This window comes from Electrophorus electricus, chromosome 9 (genome assembly GCF_013358815.1).
Source record: "Electrophorus electricus isolate fEleEle1 chromosome 9, fEleEle1.pri, whole genome shotgun sequence".
Classification (NCBI taxonomy): Eukaryota; Metazoa; Chordata; class Actinopteri; order Gymnotiformes; family Gymnotidae; genus Electrophorus; species Electrophorus electricus.
The window spans coordinates 12,569,321-12,586,589 of NC_049543.1; the positions used below are offsets into that span (position 1 = coordinate 12,569,321).

Consider the following 17,269-nt stretch of genomic DNA (forward strand, 5'->3'; position numbering starts at 1 on the left):
GACTCGTTTATGTATCTTTTAAACTTGTTTAAGTGTCTTTTTAGGATGATGGACGTTTACCACTAACGGGGTGGGCTCCTGATGCTTATAAATCACACACAAACACACCACATCCATATTTGTATCCTGTGAACAGGCAGAACGATACCTCTAAGCGTACCCCCCTAAAAGACTCAAGTAGTAGGCCTACACCGGACTGTTCTCGAGGCTCCGTTATCGGTTTTACGTCTATATCCTTTTTACCTTTATTGGGGTCTCTGGGACTTCAGTTCCTAAATATTTTTATTAAGATTGTAGGCAACCTAATTGAAATATTTATGAAGACTTCTTACTGACATCTGAGGTTCAATTAGAAAAAGGATGACAAGAGTAGTTCACGAGAACTGACACAAGAGGGCGCTGTTCACCAAGTTATGATTATGACACGCAATTATGGTTTGACGGATCGATGTAATTGCCTGCTGTTAATCTCGAGTTTATTGTCGAAGACAGAAAAGTGGGTTTTATTGAAATGATACTCTACTCACTATTCAATAAAAGGATTTGCACATTGGGGTTATGAATGAATTTACATTTGTTGTACGACTCAATTAGCTTTATTAACACATGTAAACAGTTCAACATTTAATTGTTTCTTTTGGTTAACTGATGCTAAAATCTTAAAGAGTACCACACCGATACCACATCTGCCAGTTACTTTAAACGCTACTCCCTAAGGACCAAGTTAGGCATCTCCTTTCTCATTCTACGGTTTCATGACAGCGTCAATAACGCCCACATCCTGTCAGAAAAGAAACCTCTCCTGTTCACTAAAGCCTGCGTAATGCAGCAACTTCAGAAAACCGAAGGGTCCGATGAACAAGTGCCAACTGGATTAAATAAGACATCAAAGCCAAGCCAACATGCTTTCCTTTCACTGAAGGAGTATTTTTGCATTAAGGAAAAAAAGCCAGACTAACTTTGTTTTTTCCTCCCGGGACATTTTTATGACAAATAGGTTTTCTGTAATACGAAAGTAATGAGGGAGTGTCATTGTTTTTGTCTCCAACGTAGAGTTTGCACTCTCGTGGTGGCTCTGTGCGCGCTCCATATCTCCGTAATGGTTTTCTATTACTTGAGAAACTCCGGAGCCGACGGTCATATGCAAGTACAAGCGTATTCGACGTCGTCGCCGAACACGACGAATATCGAGCTCGTGTCGCCCGCGGCGACTACGGCAGCGCTCATCGCGGAGCCGAGAGCAGAGGATGTCGCCGAGGTGACGGAAGAAGCGAACGGTGTTGAAGCATTTAAAACGCCGCTGGAGAAATGTCCCGAGACGTCCCCGCTCTTAGGTACGTACGTGACAACTTGTGCTAAAACTTTAAGCCAGGTGATCGATTCCGAAGCGGGTCGTTTGCGCTGTCATTTATATGGCCGTCTTATCTAAACCGTATAATTTTATTTTTAAATAATGTAACCGTACCTTGGACATATGAAACTGTGGGGCTTACAATGCCAATATTATTTGCTTTAAAATAAAAAAGAATAAAAAGACATATAGCCTATAATCTTTGTTGCAATTCTAAAATATGCATTAACAAAATAAGTTCATTCAATGGGGGGGGGGGGGTACTTTTAATAAGTTCCTCAGCAAAACCATGCGGAGTGGAATCAACTGGAACACCAAGAAAAACAAGCGCCTGTAACCGCGTGAGGTGTCGTCAAACAGGGCTCGCCACCTCTGCTCCTCGAGGGCAGGACTCCAGCCCAGTCTTATCATTTCCCTCTCAAGCACACCCGAGCTAACACAGGACCAGGTCTAGAATGCATGTCGAAAAATGTTTCGCCTTGCGCGTGGGAGAGATCACGTTAAGGGTCCTAAACACTGAGAGATGCATGTGAATGTTGGACGAGTGTGTGTAAAAACACGGAAGTTCGCCCTCGTGGACTCAGCGGTGCGCATGCATGCGTGTCTCCTCTCTGAGGAAGCTGGAGGTTAGGCACGTGAGCCTAAGGTGGCTGAGAGATGAACAACCCACGCGGAGACGCGGCCAACTGTTGCAGCAAAGAATAATGGGTACTGTATCCGTTAGATTGCGGAAACCCATGACTGCTGAAAGATAAAAACAGCAAGAGACAGAAAATGAGAGAAAGATAGACGAACAGGAAATGTAGAGCTATAGTTTGCCTTTCTCCGTACTCTTTGAATACACGCACGCACAAATACCTCTCCTTTTACTCACACACATACATTGTAATACATAAATAACTGGTCAGTGATGTTTTATTTGTAGCAGGACAATGACCTGAACATACTACTAAAGTAGCTAGTGAGAGTCAAACATACTACTAAAGTGTCACGATCAGTTCCTCCCATCCTCCGTGTTCTGTGTTTTCGCTGTCTTGTGTTTTTTAGTTCCGTTCTATAGTTTCGTTTTGTCCTCCCCTCTTGATTTTCAACGCCTGTCCCTCGTTTAACTGATTGTATTTAAGTCCTGCCTTGTTCCCTTCGTTTTGGCTGTTTATTTAATGTTTATTTCGTATGGTTCTGTTCCTTTGTACTCCGTGCCTTTGTTTATCCTAGCTTTCGTATTTCTTAGCCCTAAGGCTAAGTTTTTCCAAGCGTCTTTTATTTTAGCGTGCTTCCCGTTTGCCTTCGTGTGTTTTTGTTTGTTAATCGTGTATCCCCGTACTCTGCGTGTTGGTAAGGTGACCCTGGATCGTTATAACGACTCTGATTCTGGATTTGCCCTGAATACATTCTCCGCATATGTGTCAGCCTCCTTACTGATCATCGTTACATAGAGTAACTACTAAGACTCTAACATACTACTATACAGGCTTATAAATGCTCTATAAACTATTGTTATTATAAAGTGTTACCAAAGTACTGAGAGTCAAACATAATACTAAAGTAACTACTTAGACTCAAACATACTAATAAAGTAACTACTGAGAGTCAAACATACTACTAAAGTAACTACTGAGACTCAAGCAACTTGGACCTGACCATTCTAGTAAAGTAACTAGTAGAACTAGATAGCCTCCCTCATGCACACACACATGCACGCACACACACACACACACACGTACAGACACAGAAACACTCAGATTCTCACACATACATTGTAATCTATGAATAACTGGTCCGTGGTGTTTTCTGACCTGAACTAACTGGTGAAACAAGACTGATGACATCTGTGTGTGTCACAAACTTCAGGCAGCAATCAAAGATAAAGCATCACCAGAGAGGACAGTGCAGATCTGTACTCACACTCATCCTGTCTCATACATAGAACTCTTAGAAACACTCAACACTTCGTGTCACACACAAACGCCTTCACGCCGTGTCACAAACACAGACACACCCATAGTGTCTATCTTAGTTTGTTGTGCACACACACACACACCTTCTCTTTTGTTCAAACAAACATACTTTGTCATGGGTAAGAAGACACAAACACAAGCCGACTGTTTTGCGTAGTCTGTTTACTGCGCAGTATACACATTTTATGAGATATATAAACATAAACAAACACAAATGCACTTACCGCCAAGGTCATGCTCCTTCTAGTCTCTTCCCCCAACAGTGGGTCCATTGCGTGTGGAGTTCTCTGATCCGGTGGATCTGGAGGAGATCCGACAGGAGCCCCTGCTGGTGGAGGGGGGACACTACAAACCGCCCCAGTGTCTGTCTGTCCAGAAAGTGGCCGTCATTATCCCTTATAGACACAGAGAGCACCACCTCAAATACTGGCTGTACTACCTTCATCCCATTCTGCAGAGACAACAGTTGGACTATGGGGTCTACATCATTGAGCAGGTGACACTCAGCCTTAAAGCGTACACACACACACAAACATTTCTGGCAAACGCAGTTAGCTAGTAAATATAAAGATCTACCTCAGTCTTACTGCACACACACACACTGAGAAACACACACACACTACTGCCTGAGTGAAGTACTGCTGGTCCTCATGCAGCATGTGACCTCTGCTATAGATGCTTCCCAGGTGAACCAGCAGGTCCTTGTTAGCCTTCAGCTGTGTGTAAAAGAGTGTGGAAGAGAAGGACACCTGTGTGCTGGTGTGTCAGAGAGAGAGATACAGAGTGAGATGGAGAGAGAGAAAGAAAGGGAGAGAAAAAGAGAGCCTTCCCCAGTATGAGGGGCCGTTTAGGGCAAAATCAGTGAAACACTTACACAGACACACTACTTACACATATGAAACATTTTCACATAAATAGCCTACTACTTACACTTGTATATGATAACACTTGCATATACACACACTTGCACATTCATTCACTGTTGTGTAATCACAGAGTTTCACAATGCTTGTGCATGTGTGTGGTCTTGTGTGTGTAAAACAATTTTCAGTGTGACCAGAAGTCATTTCTTCGTAACAGGAAGGCAAATGTTTAATATCTGTATAGCACAATATATTTAATATATAATTCAATATAAGAAAACATCGCCATGTCAGCGTATAATTCTGATTAGATGACAGTTTGAAGATCAAAGACACTAATGAAGGAATATTCTTGCAGTTCCACCAATATTTTGTATAACTCATACTAACGTTCCCGATCATGCCTATGGTCCACTTTGACAGGGGATCATATTACTCAGTGTTTGGATTGGGGATTTAATTAGCACGGAATCCTTTCCCTTTTTGGAATTGATCTACTGATGTTTGACACAGACAACATATTGGTGTCCCCTAGAAAAACTTTCATTATCTATTGAGAATTTAAGGAATACACTCCCAGTGTAGTGAAAACTATGTTCGGAAAATTTACGCTCAAACCTTCCAGCATTAATTGAATTAGAGATGATGAGAATATATGATCTGTAGCCTGTAGACCTGCTGGTAACGACGTGGCTACATCATACCATTAGGCTACAGGTTAGCCTCTCAGTATCCTCCAATTGGCCTAAGGTGTGTGAGTAAATATTCAGAACTCATATCTCACCATAATTTATTAGAATACACTCCCGAGATCAATGCCAGTAGTTAAATATATACTAAGTTAACGTAGCAGATAGTCTTATTATTTCTAATAGCTACATTCGATCAATAACCTGCAATCTTATGAATCCAATTAATTTTCAATTTTCCATAACTCATCAGTTCTTATACCATAAGCACATAGGCACACACAGTTTACAATTAAACAAATGTCATATCGCTCTACACCTTATTTTCAGGAATGTGCTGTACACGTTAAATATCTGCCTTCCTGTTACAATAATACACCCACACACACACATACACAAGCATTGTGAAACTATGTTTACGCACCAGCGAATGAATGTGCAAGTGTGTGTATGTGTGTTTCATAGGTATGTGTGTGTGTGTGTGTGTTTGTAAGTGTTTCAATTATTTCAGCCCCTCCTACCCCAGAAGTAGGCATCAAGTTCCAGGCTTCAAGTTCTCTCCCTTACACGTCACACTCCTGATAGCAAGAGTAACGTTTACACAACTAACAACATCTCAGCAGCACACACACACACACACACACACACATACAAACAAACACACACACACACACACACACACACCCACACACACACCCTCCCTTTCCTCTCCCCATCTCTCCCTTAGTCATTCCTTCTATCTCTGCTGTTCCTTCCAACCACTTTCTCTCTTGATAAATTAACCAGCTTGTCTGTCTGTAGGTGCATGTGTCTGTGTGTGTGTGAGTCTACGAGAGTGTGAGTGTGTGTGCGTGCTTTTTAGGAAGTTCCTATAAATTGTTAGCTCTGTCATTGAACTTTCACATTTGACCACTGACCATGGTTGCAGTACACGGCCTGTTTCCTGTCCTGTTGGAACCTTCTGAACTAAGAAGCACACACACACACACACACACACACACATACACACACACACACATACACACACACAAAACAACTAGAAAGCATGTGGGAGTGCTAATGTTGGATCGTATTTTTTAAGGCAGTGTTTTACCATGCGTGTTAACATTGCTTACTGTGTGTGTCAGATAATGGGAATCAGGGTGTAAATGAGGCTTTTAAAACGTGGCATTTCACAAAGTCCCAGAATCCTCCTGCTCAGCTGGAAGGAACGCCCGGACCGCAGTGCCCGCAGACTGCCCCCCCCGATCCAAAGACATCGCATTAAGCGACACGCACCAGCTGTTGTCTGAGTCAGTCCTCCAGCACAGTGCAGTCAAAAACAAGAGTGCCATGGCACCTGGTCTTACCCAGAAGGCCCTGCTGAAACCTAAGGGAATCATTTAACTCTCAAGGGTAGCGTGGCTAGCAAAGAAACAAGGCTATTTGCAAGTGTTGGGATGTTATTTGCATTAGGCTGAGGTTGGTGTGACCTATCCTGCTCCTTGTCAATGTCTTTCGCATGATTGTGTCTGTCCTTTTGAACATGACGGAGCCTGTCCATATCACCAGACTACAGTTCCACACACAGATCTGTGTGTGTTTGGGTATACTGAACGTCTCTGACTGGAAACTTGTTAGTATGTCCATAAAATACTACACTGGCGACAGGGAATAACCTCACGCCACGGATTCAGCTTCCGTACCAGGAAACACGACGGTTCTTCTGCAGGCTTCAGCCTCCCAGAAGCTTGTTATGGTTTCGGTCATTTGCATGTGACATTGCATGTAAAACTCTTCTTGTGACCCATACCTACCCTCACTGTTGCCATGGAAACAAACAACATGACCACACACCACACTACCATACTACCACACCACACACCCCATCACCACACTCCACACACCACATCACACACCACCACACACCACACTACCAGGGAACAGTAGACAGTACATGGAATACTGCCTCTGATGTAGGACATATTCAGCACTGCTGTCACTCATAAATATCCTTTTGTGCGGTTCACCCTGAATTGTGCTATATACACTGTGTTTATCATGAGACTCACGAACGCTGTCTGATGGGTCCTTCATGAAACTGACCCCAATCCTTCAGTCAACACCAACAGTTCAGAAGTCCTTTTGTGTTCGTGAGCATTCCAACATCCCTCCTGTGTTACTTGATTCCAGATGTCTTGGCCTGAACAGAAAGGAAAGTGTCACTCTGAACTGTTACAACTACCTGGCTTTGTAAGAGCAGGCAGAACTAATTATTACAATCAGCTGGGTGACAAACAGCTGGACCTTTGTGTTTACAACCTAAACTCTTACATCTTTGTGCATTTATTTTTGCGTGTGTGTTTCTATAGGATGGAGAGGACACGTTTAACCGGGCGAAGTTGCTAAATGTTGGCTACGCTGAGGCTCTGAAAGACTACGACTATGACTGCTTTGTCTTCAGCGACATCGACATCGTCCCCATGGACGACCGCAACATGTACCATTGCTACGACCAACCACGGCACCTCGCCGTTGCCATGGACAAGTTCGGCTATGGGTGAGAGAACAAGAGACAGAGTGAGAGAGACACACACACACAGAGGCATACACAGAGAGTGAGAAAGAGAGACACACACACAGAGAGCAAGAGAGACACAGAGAGGGAGAGAGACAGAGACAGAGTGAGAGAAAGACAGAGAGAGAGACAGCGAGAGAGACACAGAGAGAGAGAGAGAGAGAGAGAGGGTGAGGGAGCTCCTAATTCGCAGAGAACCAAACTTCCTCCTGCAGTATTTGTGGTGTGTATGCATTTGTGGTGTTTTGTGTGATTGTGTAGTATTGTGTATGATTGTATGGTGTTGTGTATGATTGTGTGGTGTTTGTGTGATTGTGTGGTGTTGTGTATGATTGTGTGGTGTTGTGTGTGATTATGTAGTATTGTGTGTGACTGTGTAGTATTGTGTGTGATTGTGCGGTGTGGGATTGTAGGCTACCATATAATCAGTATTTTGGTGGCGTCTCTGCAATGAGTAAAGACCAGTACCTGAAGATCAATGGCTTCCCCAACAACTACTGGGGCTGGGGGGGAGAGGATGACGACATCTTCAACAGGTGAGAAACATACATTTCCACTGACCTGGGACCAGTCCCTCATAACCAGACATAAACCCCAACACTGTAAGGACACACTGGGGGTATACATTTAAAACATACAGTGACATGAAATTACATTTTAAAGTAATTTAAGAATTATTTGAAATTCAGATTATTGTCTTAACTTTGAGAACCCCCCCCCCCCCCCAAAAAAAATGGCTGATCCCCAGATCCCCAGATGAAGCCCCCAGTGAGCAGATTACAAAAAAAGAGCTCAATCCTCCCCCTGCTGGTCACTGGGCAGAAGTGGCCTGTGATCCAAAAACAAATACATTTCCCTTAAAGGTGCATTAATTGATCTCCCACCTTTTCTTACCTTTCTCCTGTCAGACTTTATGAGACACACCTCAACACCCTTAAACTCCGCCCCATCTCTGTCTGTAAGGGAAATATATGTAATGCAGGTCATTGCTGGGAGTACATTAGAAAAGAATATTGTGCAGGGAATACATTTAGAAGCTTGTTGTGAGCTTTGTAAGTCTTTAAAAGTTTATCATTTTACTTTCCATAGGCTACATTTCATAGTGCGCAACACCACATATCAGGGTAAAATATACCATCACACCCCCCCAATGCGGGGGTCCCACTCTGGCCAGAAAACTGTAACTGAACTCCGCTGGCCACCGTAGATCTTAGAGGCGTGGCTTTGTGTTCATGGGCAAGATTGGAAGGCAGAGCCGAAGAGTGAAAAAATCGTTCCAGTGTTGTTGTGTTCAAATGCTTAATTGTTTGAGGTGGTGTTTCTCTATTCTTGACTAATGCACCTTTAAGTCTCCTGAGAAGTTAGAGAAGCTGGCTTGAGATCAGTCAAAAACCCAGTTACTCATCACCAATCAACACAGTGAGACTAGCCACAGCTACTCAAATATAAACCCCACCCACTTTAACAATATAAACCCCACCCACTGTAACCATATAAACCCCACCCACTATAACCATATAAACCCCACCCACTATAACCATATAAACCCCACCCACTGTAACCATATAAACCCCACCCACTATAACCATATAAACCCCACCCACTGTAACCACATAAACCCCACCCACTGTAACCATATAAACCCCACCCACTATAACCATATAAACCCCACCCACTATAACCATATAAACCCCACCCACTGTAACCACATAAACCCCACCCACTGTAACCATATAAACCCCACCCACTGTAACCACATAAACCCCACCCACTGTAACCATATAAACCCCACCCACTATAACCATATAAACCCCACCCACTATAACCATATAAACCCCACCCACTGTAACCACATAAACCCTATCCACTATAACCATATAAACCCCACCCACTGTAACCACATAAACCCCACCCACTGTAACCATATAAACCCCACCCACTGTAACCACATAAACCCCACCCACTGTAACCATATAAACCCCACCCACTATAACCATATAAACCCCACCCACTATAACCATATAAACCCCACCCACTGTAACCATATAAACCCCACCCACTATAACCATATAAACCCCACCCACTGTAACCACATAAACCCCACCCACTGTAACCATATAAACCCCACCCACTATAACCATATAAACCCCACCCACTATAACCATATAAACCCCACCCACTGTAACCACATAAACCCCACCCACTGTAACCACATAAACCCCACCCACTGTAACCACATAAACCCCACCCACTATAACCATATAAACCCCACCCACTATAACCATATAAACCCCACCCACTGTAACCACATAAACCCTATCCACTATAACCATATAAACCCCACCCACTGTAACCACATAAACCCCACCCACTGTAACCATATAAACCCCACCCACTGTAACCACATAAACCCCACCCACTGTAACCATATAAACCCCACCCACTATAACCATATAAACCCCACCCACTGTAACCACATAAACCCTATCCACTGTAACCATCACCTGTTACTCATTCACTACCCCATGAATCCAGACCCAGTCCATGTTTTTGTAGTCACAGTGCAGTTCCTTTAACCAATCAGAGACTGAATTATCACACTACTTTTGGAATAATTAATTACATTGTTAATTACGTCTTTATTCTCTGAGTGCTTAAACATTCTAAGAGCACTAAAAGAGTGAGATGTTACTGTCTTACACAACCCGGACTGAAACCTACAACACGGCAGGTCATTCCACAGAGCCACTGACTGGTTTAACTGGTCCTCTAAGAGAGACATGAGGTTGACTAAGGGAATCCATAAACTAAGTCTGTTCTAGGGTTGCTGTGCAGTGACAGCAGACGTTTCATAACCTGCTCAGTACGGGGGGGCCTGTGAGGGCGGCCTGTGATCAGAACTGTTCTTATCTGTGACTATCGCCGGTTTTTAGTCGGTTTGTTTTGTTCTTTTATCTGAGGTTGTCGATTAGAGGAATGTCCATATCACGGCCTGATGTCATGACTGGCAAATGCAAGATGATTCATCACGAAAGAGATAAGATGAACGATCCTAACCCTCAGAGGTGAAATGTGCAGAGAAACACTTCCATACACACACACACGCACAAACACACAGGCATGTGAAGACTACTCTCTCATGTGCAGGTTTGACAGAATTGCCCACACGAGAGAAACGATAGACACCGACGGCATCAACTCTCTGACGTACACTGTGGTGAAAGTGGAGAAAGGCCAACTCTTCACAAAAATCACCGTGGACATTGGCAAACCCTGAGCCTCTCACACACACTCACACACACACACACACTCGCACGTGCTCTCTCTCGCTCTCTGTGTCTGGTCTCCTGCCCAGCCTATAGGAGCGCCAGTCTGACTCATCAGTCAGAGCACTACAATGATGGATCCTGGTTCCTCTGATCATTACAGTGAACACTGAGGTTCTGGACTCCTTGCTCAGAACTGACCCAACTGGAGCCGTGGAAAGGTGAACTTGCATTGACTGGCCCACTGCCCCTGTAAGACCACAGTGTCTCTTTAGTCAAACTAGAGTCAAATTCTAGAGTGTTCTAGAACTGACCTCGAGGTGACCCTGGCTCTTCCGCCCACGGGACCATAGTGCTTCAACTGCTAGTACTCTCTCCAGAAGAACTGAACCCCTTGGTCCTCCAGACGTCTTCTAAAGTTTAGGAGAGGTGAGCAGGTGTGCGGAAGCAGAGGACCACTGAACTGAGCAGTACTGGGCATCTGCAGGACTGGGAGAGACTGGCAAACCTTAGATGGGCTGAATTTCTCAAAAAATGTTTACACTGTTATCTTGCTGAGTCTCAGGGAAGGTTGGTGTCTCCTTCACTTCCAGGTGAAGGATGATATTTTCTGAGGTGTGAGATCTACTTCCAGGTGAAGGTTGGTGTCTTCTACGGTGTGAGATCTACGCCTAGGTGAAGGATGGTGTCTTCTGAGGTGTGAGATCTACTTCCAGGTGAAGGATGGTGTCTTATGAGGTGTGAGATCTACTTCCAGGTGAAGGTCTAAGCTGCCTGCACTGGTGTGGGTTTTTTTCTAATTACCCTCCCTCAGTGCGCAACCTTTACGGTCCTTGTAATGACCTGAATGGGCTATTATGGGATTCTAAGCTGCACTTTAGATACATGGTTATAATAAGTTATAATTAACTGAATAATGATGTTTTATACCATTAATTTATAATATTTCGAGTACCATTTTGTAATATGCTCTGAGGGAAAATATTGAAAATAAATGACAGGTTTGTGGAAAATAAATGTTCTAATAATGTGAAACAGAGTGTACTGAAGTGGTCATGCTCTGGAGTGTGAGTGTGCTGGAGTGTGGGTTTGAGTAAAATGTTTCATGATTAATTGATACTATGTTAAGTGATTTTAGTGTTCCTTCATTAATTGATAGTTCATTCATTTATTAGTTCTTTCCTGTGGGACTGCACACTCTCAGCTCAGTCTTTTTATTTTCATAACATTTTTTCCCACTTTTCACAAATCTACTTTTAATTTTATATCAAGCTCAATACTCTTGACATGTTCTGACAATAGCATTAAGAAGGTTAAGGTTAGGGTTAGGGTTAATGTTAGGATAAGGGTTAGGGATAGGGTATGGGTTAGGTTTAGGGTTAGGGTAAGGGGTAAGGTTAGGGTTAAGGGTTGGTGTAAGGGCTAGGGTTAGGGTAATGTTGGGGCTAGAGTAAGCGTTAGGGTAAGGGTTAGGTAAGGACTAGGGTAAGGGTTAGGGCTAGGGTAAGGGTTAGGGTTAGGGTAATGTTGGGGCTAGAGTAAGCGTTAGGGTAAGGGTTAGGTAAGGACTAGGGTAAGGGTAAGGGCTAGGGTAAGGGTTAGGGTTAGGGTAATGTTGGGGCTAGAGTAAGCGTTAGGGTAAGGGTTAGGTAAGGACTAGGGTAAGGGTAAGGGCTAGGGTAAGGGTTAGGGTTAGGGTAATGTTGGGGCTAGAGTAAGCGTTAGGGTAAGGGTTAGATAAGGACTAGGGTAAGGGTAAGGGTTAGGGCTAGGGTAAGGGTTAGGGTTAGGGTAATGTTGGGGCTAGAGTAAGCGTTAGGGTAAGGGTTAGGTAAGGACTAGGGTAAGGGTAAGGGTTAGGGCTAGGGTAAGGGTTAGGGTTAGGGTAATGTTGGGGCTAGAGTAAGCGTTAGGGTAAGGGTTAGGTAAGGACTAGGGTAAGGGTAAGGGTTAGGGCTAGGGTAAGGGTTAGGGTTAGGGTAATGTTGGGGCTAGAGTAAGCGTTAGGGTAAGGGTTAGGTAAGGACTAGGGTAAGGGTAAGGGTTAGGGTTAGGGTAAGGGTTAGGGTTAGGGTTATGTTGGGGCTAGAGTAAGCGTTAGGGTAAGGGTTAGGTAAGGACTAGGGTAAGGGTAAGGGTTAGGGCTAGGGTAAGGGTTAGGGTTAGGGTAATGTTGGGGCTAGAGTAAGCGTTAGGGTAAGGGTTAGGTAAGGACTAGGGTAAGGGTAAGGGTTAGGGCTAGGGTAAGGGTTAGGGTAATGTTGGGGCTAGAGTAAGCGTTAGGGTAAGGGTTAGGTAAGGACTAGGGTAAGGGTAAGGGTTAGGGCTAGGGTAAGGGTTAGGGTTAGGGTAATGTTGGGGCTAGAGTAAGCGTTAGGGTAAGGGTTAGGTAAGGACTAGGGTAAGGGTAAGGGTTAGGGCTAGGGTAAGGGTTAGGGTTAGGGTAATGTTGGGGCTAGAGTAAGCATTAGGGTAAGGGTTAGGTAAGGACTAGGGTAAGGGTTAGGGCTAGGGTAAGGGTTAGGGTTAGGGTAATGTTGGGGCTAGAGTAAGCGTTAGGGTAAGGGTTAGGTAAGGACTAGGGTAAGGGTAAGGGTTAGGGCTAGGGTAAGGGTTAGGGTTAGGGTAATGTTGGGGCTAGAGTAAGCGTTAGGGTAAGGGTTAGGTAAGGACTAGGGTAAGGGTAAGGGTTAGGGCTAGGGTAAGGGTTAGGGTTAGGGTAAGGGTTAAGGTTCTCCGTGACGCCTTCTGGTTCACCGTGACGAACGCCTCCTGATTCACCCAATCTCCAATCATCCACTCCTCCCCCCACTGATGGAGCTCTTCAAACACCACCCAACACCTCCTTTTATCTGCCCACCTAGCCAGTGCAGCCACAGCACACAGAGCACTGTGTGCCTGTTGCTAGGTGCAAGATTGCTGCTATATTGGCTACAAATGTCAAGAAAGCCCTCAGGATTGCCTGGAATTTGCTACGTCTCTAAGAGCTCAGACTCCAAGGTTGACTGGCATTAGAATGAACAGTATGTCAACAAACTAAAAAGAACATAAAACCATGACATACACCCACACACGCTCTCTCTCTCTCTTTCTTTCCTATAAAGACATATTATGCAAGATAATCCTATCCAGTCAGTCCGGTATGTCACGATTTTTCACTTTCTTACATTGTAAGCACACAACCCATTAACAAATTATGTTCAGACCAGATGGAACCAACAGTTCCTGCTGTCAGAGACAACACCGTGCTGGGCTCCAGGTGTCCGTGGAGCTTAACGCCGTGGAGATGAACATACACTGGGCCCTCTGAATGTGAATGGTGGCCCAGCAGGGTGTGCATGTGTGATCAATGACCAGTGATCAGGTACTCAAGATGGATGTGGTCCTGTCAGATCTGCTGTCTCCGTTATTAATGCTAGACTGGGTAGAGTGACGTCTGACACTTGTATTGGATCGATAGTTCTTTGCCATGGCAGGTCACTTAAGGACAGGATGAAAAACTAAAGGTCCCAATGACCCGTTTAATAGGATGGGACACATGAGGTGACGTACACAGGTCAAGCATACGGACTATAGTTCCATGGAGTTCTTCCCGTGTGAATTACAGCATGTGAAAAAGGCCCAAGGCATCCTGGGACTTAGTCATGGAAACTGGGAGGCGGGACCGTCAAACAGTCTGCCCCTTTTAAAATTTTAAAAATCTTTTTATTAGCTATTCTAGTTAAGTGATTTGCACTTGTTTCTATAGGTATCTGTAATCAAAGAGGAGGGGCGTATTATTAAATTATTCTTAGTTTTCAGGGACTTTCAAAGACTGCACACATGGTGTATGCTCTTTCTGTACGGGTCTTCTGATGACATCAATCTAGTGTAAAACACTTAGAACCAAAAATATTTTAGTTTTTAGACTTAAACAAGTTCAAATCTAATGACAATTAAAAGTAGAAAAAGTTTAACAGTGAGTCTCTGGTAAAGGAGACAGCTTGAACACGACGTTTCTGAAGGATTTATGAAGAATTTATATAGGAGTTTTTGTGTGTGTGTGTGCGTCTGTGTGTGTGATTGTAAGACTGCTTCCTCTCCCTCTTCTGTAGCTTTTTTAACAAAAACTTTTCAACTGCCTCTCAGTGGCCCTCAGACCTCTCTTTTATAAACAAGACTAGTGATAAAGTACCAACTGCGCTGAGGTCTCACAGCCCTGGGTCACACTTCTGAAATGACCGTCACGTGAGGAGAGAGGCAGGACGCATACACTGGGAAGAGCGACTTCTATATGCAAATCCATAATCGTAGTCACAAGGACGGTGTGGAGTCCAATAGCCAAAAATATCACATTATGTAGCATTATGAATTCCAGTGAATCTCTTTACTATGTGGGATTCCTCAAGAAAAAAAAATGATACCAGATTTTTTGTGCTGCTGTACTCTAGATGGGAAAAAAACACATTTATAGACACACATCCTTCCTATGACCCTGAGACCAACCTTCTGCTACTGTTATTACAGCTATTTCGTGTTTTCCCATGCTAGACACAGGAGTCCCAGATTAGTGCGATCGTGATGCAAAATCACAATTTGGTTTCCTTTCAGAATGTATAAGACTTATGGGTAATGAAGTTTACAGGATTAAAGAATTGAAGAAAAGGAGAGAGGCGTGCCATGCTTTAAGGTACTTTATTGTAACGTTTGGTTGTTAGGATCCTGGGGCTGACACCTCCCAGACAGAAATCAGCAACTGTCATCTTTTTTAATTAAAATATTTGTTTTGGTTTTCCTGGAGGAGAGGAGAGGAGAGGAGGATAGGAGGAAAGGGGAGGAGAGGAGAGGAGAAGAGGGGAGCCAAGGGCTGTGAAAAGCCTGTACACAGCATTATGTCTGAGTATTACTAAGCGTTTCCAGAGTGGACACTATAAGTAGCAATTTCCTAAATTATTTGTGAATAACACAATTCAAGCACATCGCTGAATCAAGTATAAAACAAACGCAATATAAAATATTAAAGAAACTGAATCCATGTCATTGTAAATATCAAACTGTTATAGATCCAACACGATAAGTATGAGTATAACTGAGAGTTTACAGAGTGGATGCTACCATTAGCAGTCTGTATGTCTGAGTAAAGGTCAAAACTGATCAGATTACACAAATGCATCAAAGGTGTGAAACAGTTAACAGGAGGGGGCGTGTCTATGCTGCCGTCACTCACAGTCTCTGCACACACAGGGCACACTCGTTGGCATAGGTGTTACCGTCTGTGCCACACACTGGTGCCATGTTCATGGGACATGCCATGATCTCCACCAGGTCACTACACAAGGGCTGTAAAACACACCCACAACCCCCCCCCCACACACACACACACACCTCAGTTGAACCATGACTATCATGCAGTCTACACTAGGCAAACTCTTTCCACAGAACTCTGTTCACTAGCAAATATTAATCACTGAACTAAACACACTACACATCTACTAAAAGACCTACTATTGACCAGTGTAGACTAGATAAATATACTTGAGTAAACTTCTAACCTTTCTCCAGACATTCACAGACAATATATAAAAATATGCAAATCTTTGTTGTTTTGTCTCCTTATTTTATACTTTAGATGCTGGGCTGAGGTCTGGGTGTTGTTGAATTTCAGTGACTCTGTAGTTCACTGCGTTTGTCACAAACTGCACTGTAGCCAGGAGGGCATGTGATGAGATCTGAACACTCACCTTTCTGTACGCAGATCCCTCCGACCCTGAAACGAAGGCTTTGGTTAAGAATTCTAAACTTTACGTTTGTTAGTTTATTATTCAAGCAACAGTTTATGTGTGTGTGTGTGTGTGAGAGAGAGAGAGAGAGAGAGAGAGAGAGAGAGAGAGAGAGAGAGAGAGAGAGAGAGAGAGAACACTACCTGAAGCAAGGAGAATCAACACACACAACAGGAGCATGGACATTCTGAGAGAGTGTGTGACCAACCTCTTACACAGCAAATGTGACCAGCAGTGAGAACGTACACACCTGATTACATACACGCACACTCTCACACACGCCCCCTCCTAAAACAAACTCCATATCTTTACTGTTTACTGCTATGTACAGCCATAAACGTCCCATCATACTGGCACAGGGTACAACCAGACTCGACCTTCCGCATTTAGACGTGTGGTGTGTATAAACCTTTACTGTAATTATTACTGAGCAAGCACGTGGTGTGTAATACGTTCTCAACGGACAGGAGTGACAGGGGCCAGGGCGGGCAGTTGCTTCTCTACAGTAATGAGTGGAAAGGAAAGCGCCGCACTAATACTGCCACCTTGTGGTGAATTAGTGCTTTTCCTCCGCTCCGTTCTTGTTTTGGGCGAATAAAGGTGTCCTGATCTTTGCATGCAACCATAACAACGTAGAATATGAGTGTATATGGCTGTTCTGGACATCGTGTATAATATCAAGAATTAAGAAAGTGTTAAATCACGCAGCAACTATTAAAATCGGGCATTTGGCAGACGCTCTTATTTCAGTGATAATTTACAGAGACAAATTATTCTAATCAACTTACAATTTCAGTCATGTTACCGAGATAAGTGAATGTAGTGT

The 17,269-nt window shown here is 43.7% G+C and overlaps 2 protein-coding genes across 3 annotated transcripts; one reads left to right on the forward strand and one right to left on the reverse strand.

The window, feature by feature from the left end:
• The first annotated feature begins 712 nt into the window (after window positions 1-712).
• On the forward strand, window positions 713-11,662 carry LOC113583542 (beta-1,4-galactosyltransferase 1-like). 2 transcript variants are annotated; one of them, XM_027019911.2, is made up of 6 exons: window positions 713-1,334; window positions 3,573-3,805; window positions 7,213-7,400; window positions 7,832-7,954; window positions 10,379-10,483; window positions 10,566-11,662. In XM_027019911.2, exons 1-6 carry the CDS (start codon window positions 1,019-1,021, stop codon window positions 10,693-10,695), a joined length of 1,095 nt encoding a protein of 364 aa, XP_026875712.2. In that variant the 5' UTR covers window positions 713-1,018; the 3' UTR covers window positions 10,696-11,662. The 2 variants fall into 2 exon arrangements, with proteins under 2 accessions (XP_026875712.2, XP_026875713.2); XM_027019912.2 differs by lacking the exon at window positions 7,832-7,954.
• A 3,686-nt stretch (window positions 11,663-15,348) lies between these two features.
• spink4 (serine peptidase inhibitor, Kazal type 4) lies at window positions 15,349-16,750 on the reverse strand. The gene is made up of 4 exons (XM_027019913.2): window positions 16,587-16,750; window positions 16,405-16,430; window positions 15,891-16,003; window positions 15,349-15,458 (listed from the first exon to the last, which is right to left on the reverse strand). The coding sequence occupies exons 1-4, from the start codon at window positions 16,627-16,629 to the stop codon at window positions 15,413-15,415; spliced, it is 228 nt and encodes a 75-aa protein (XP_026875714.1). The 5' UTR covers window positions 16,630-16,750; the 3' UTR covers window positions 15,349-15,412.
• Window positions 16,751-17,269: the final 519 nt, after the last annotated feature.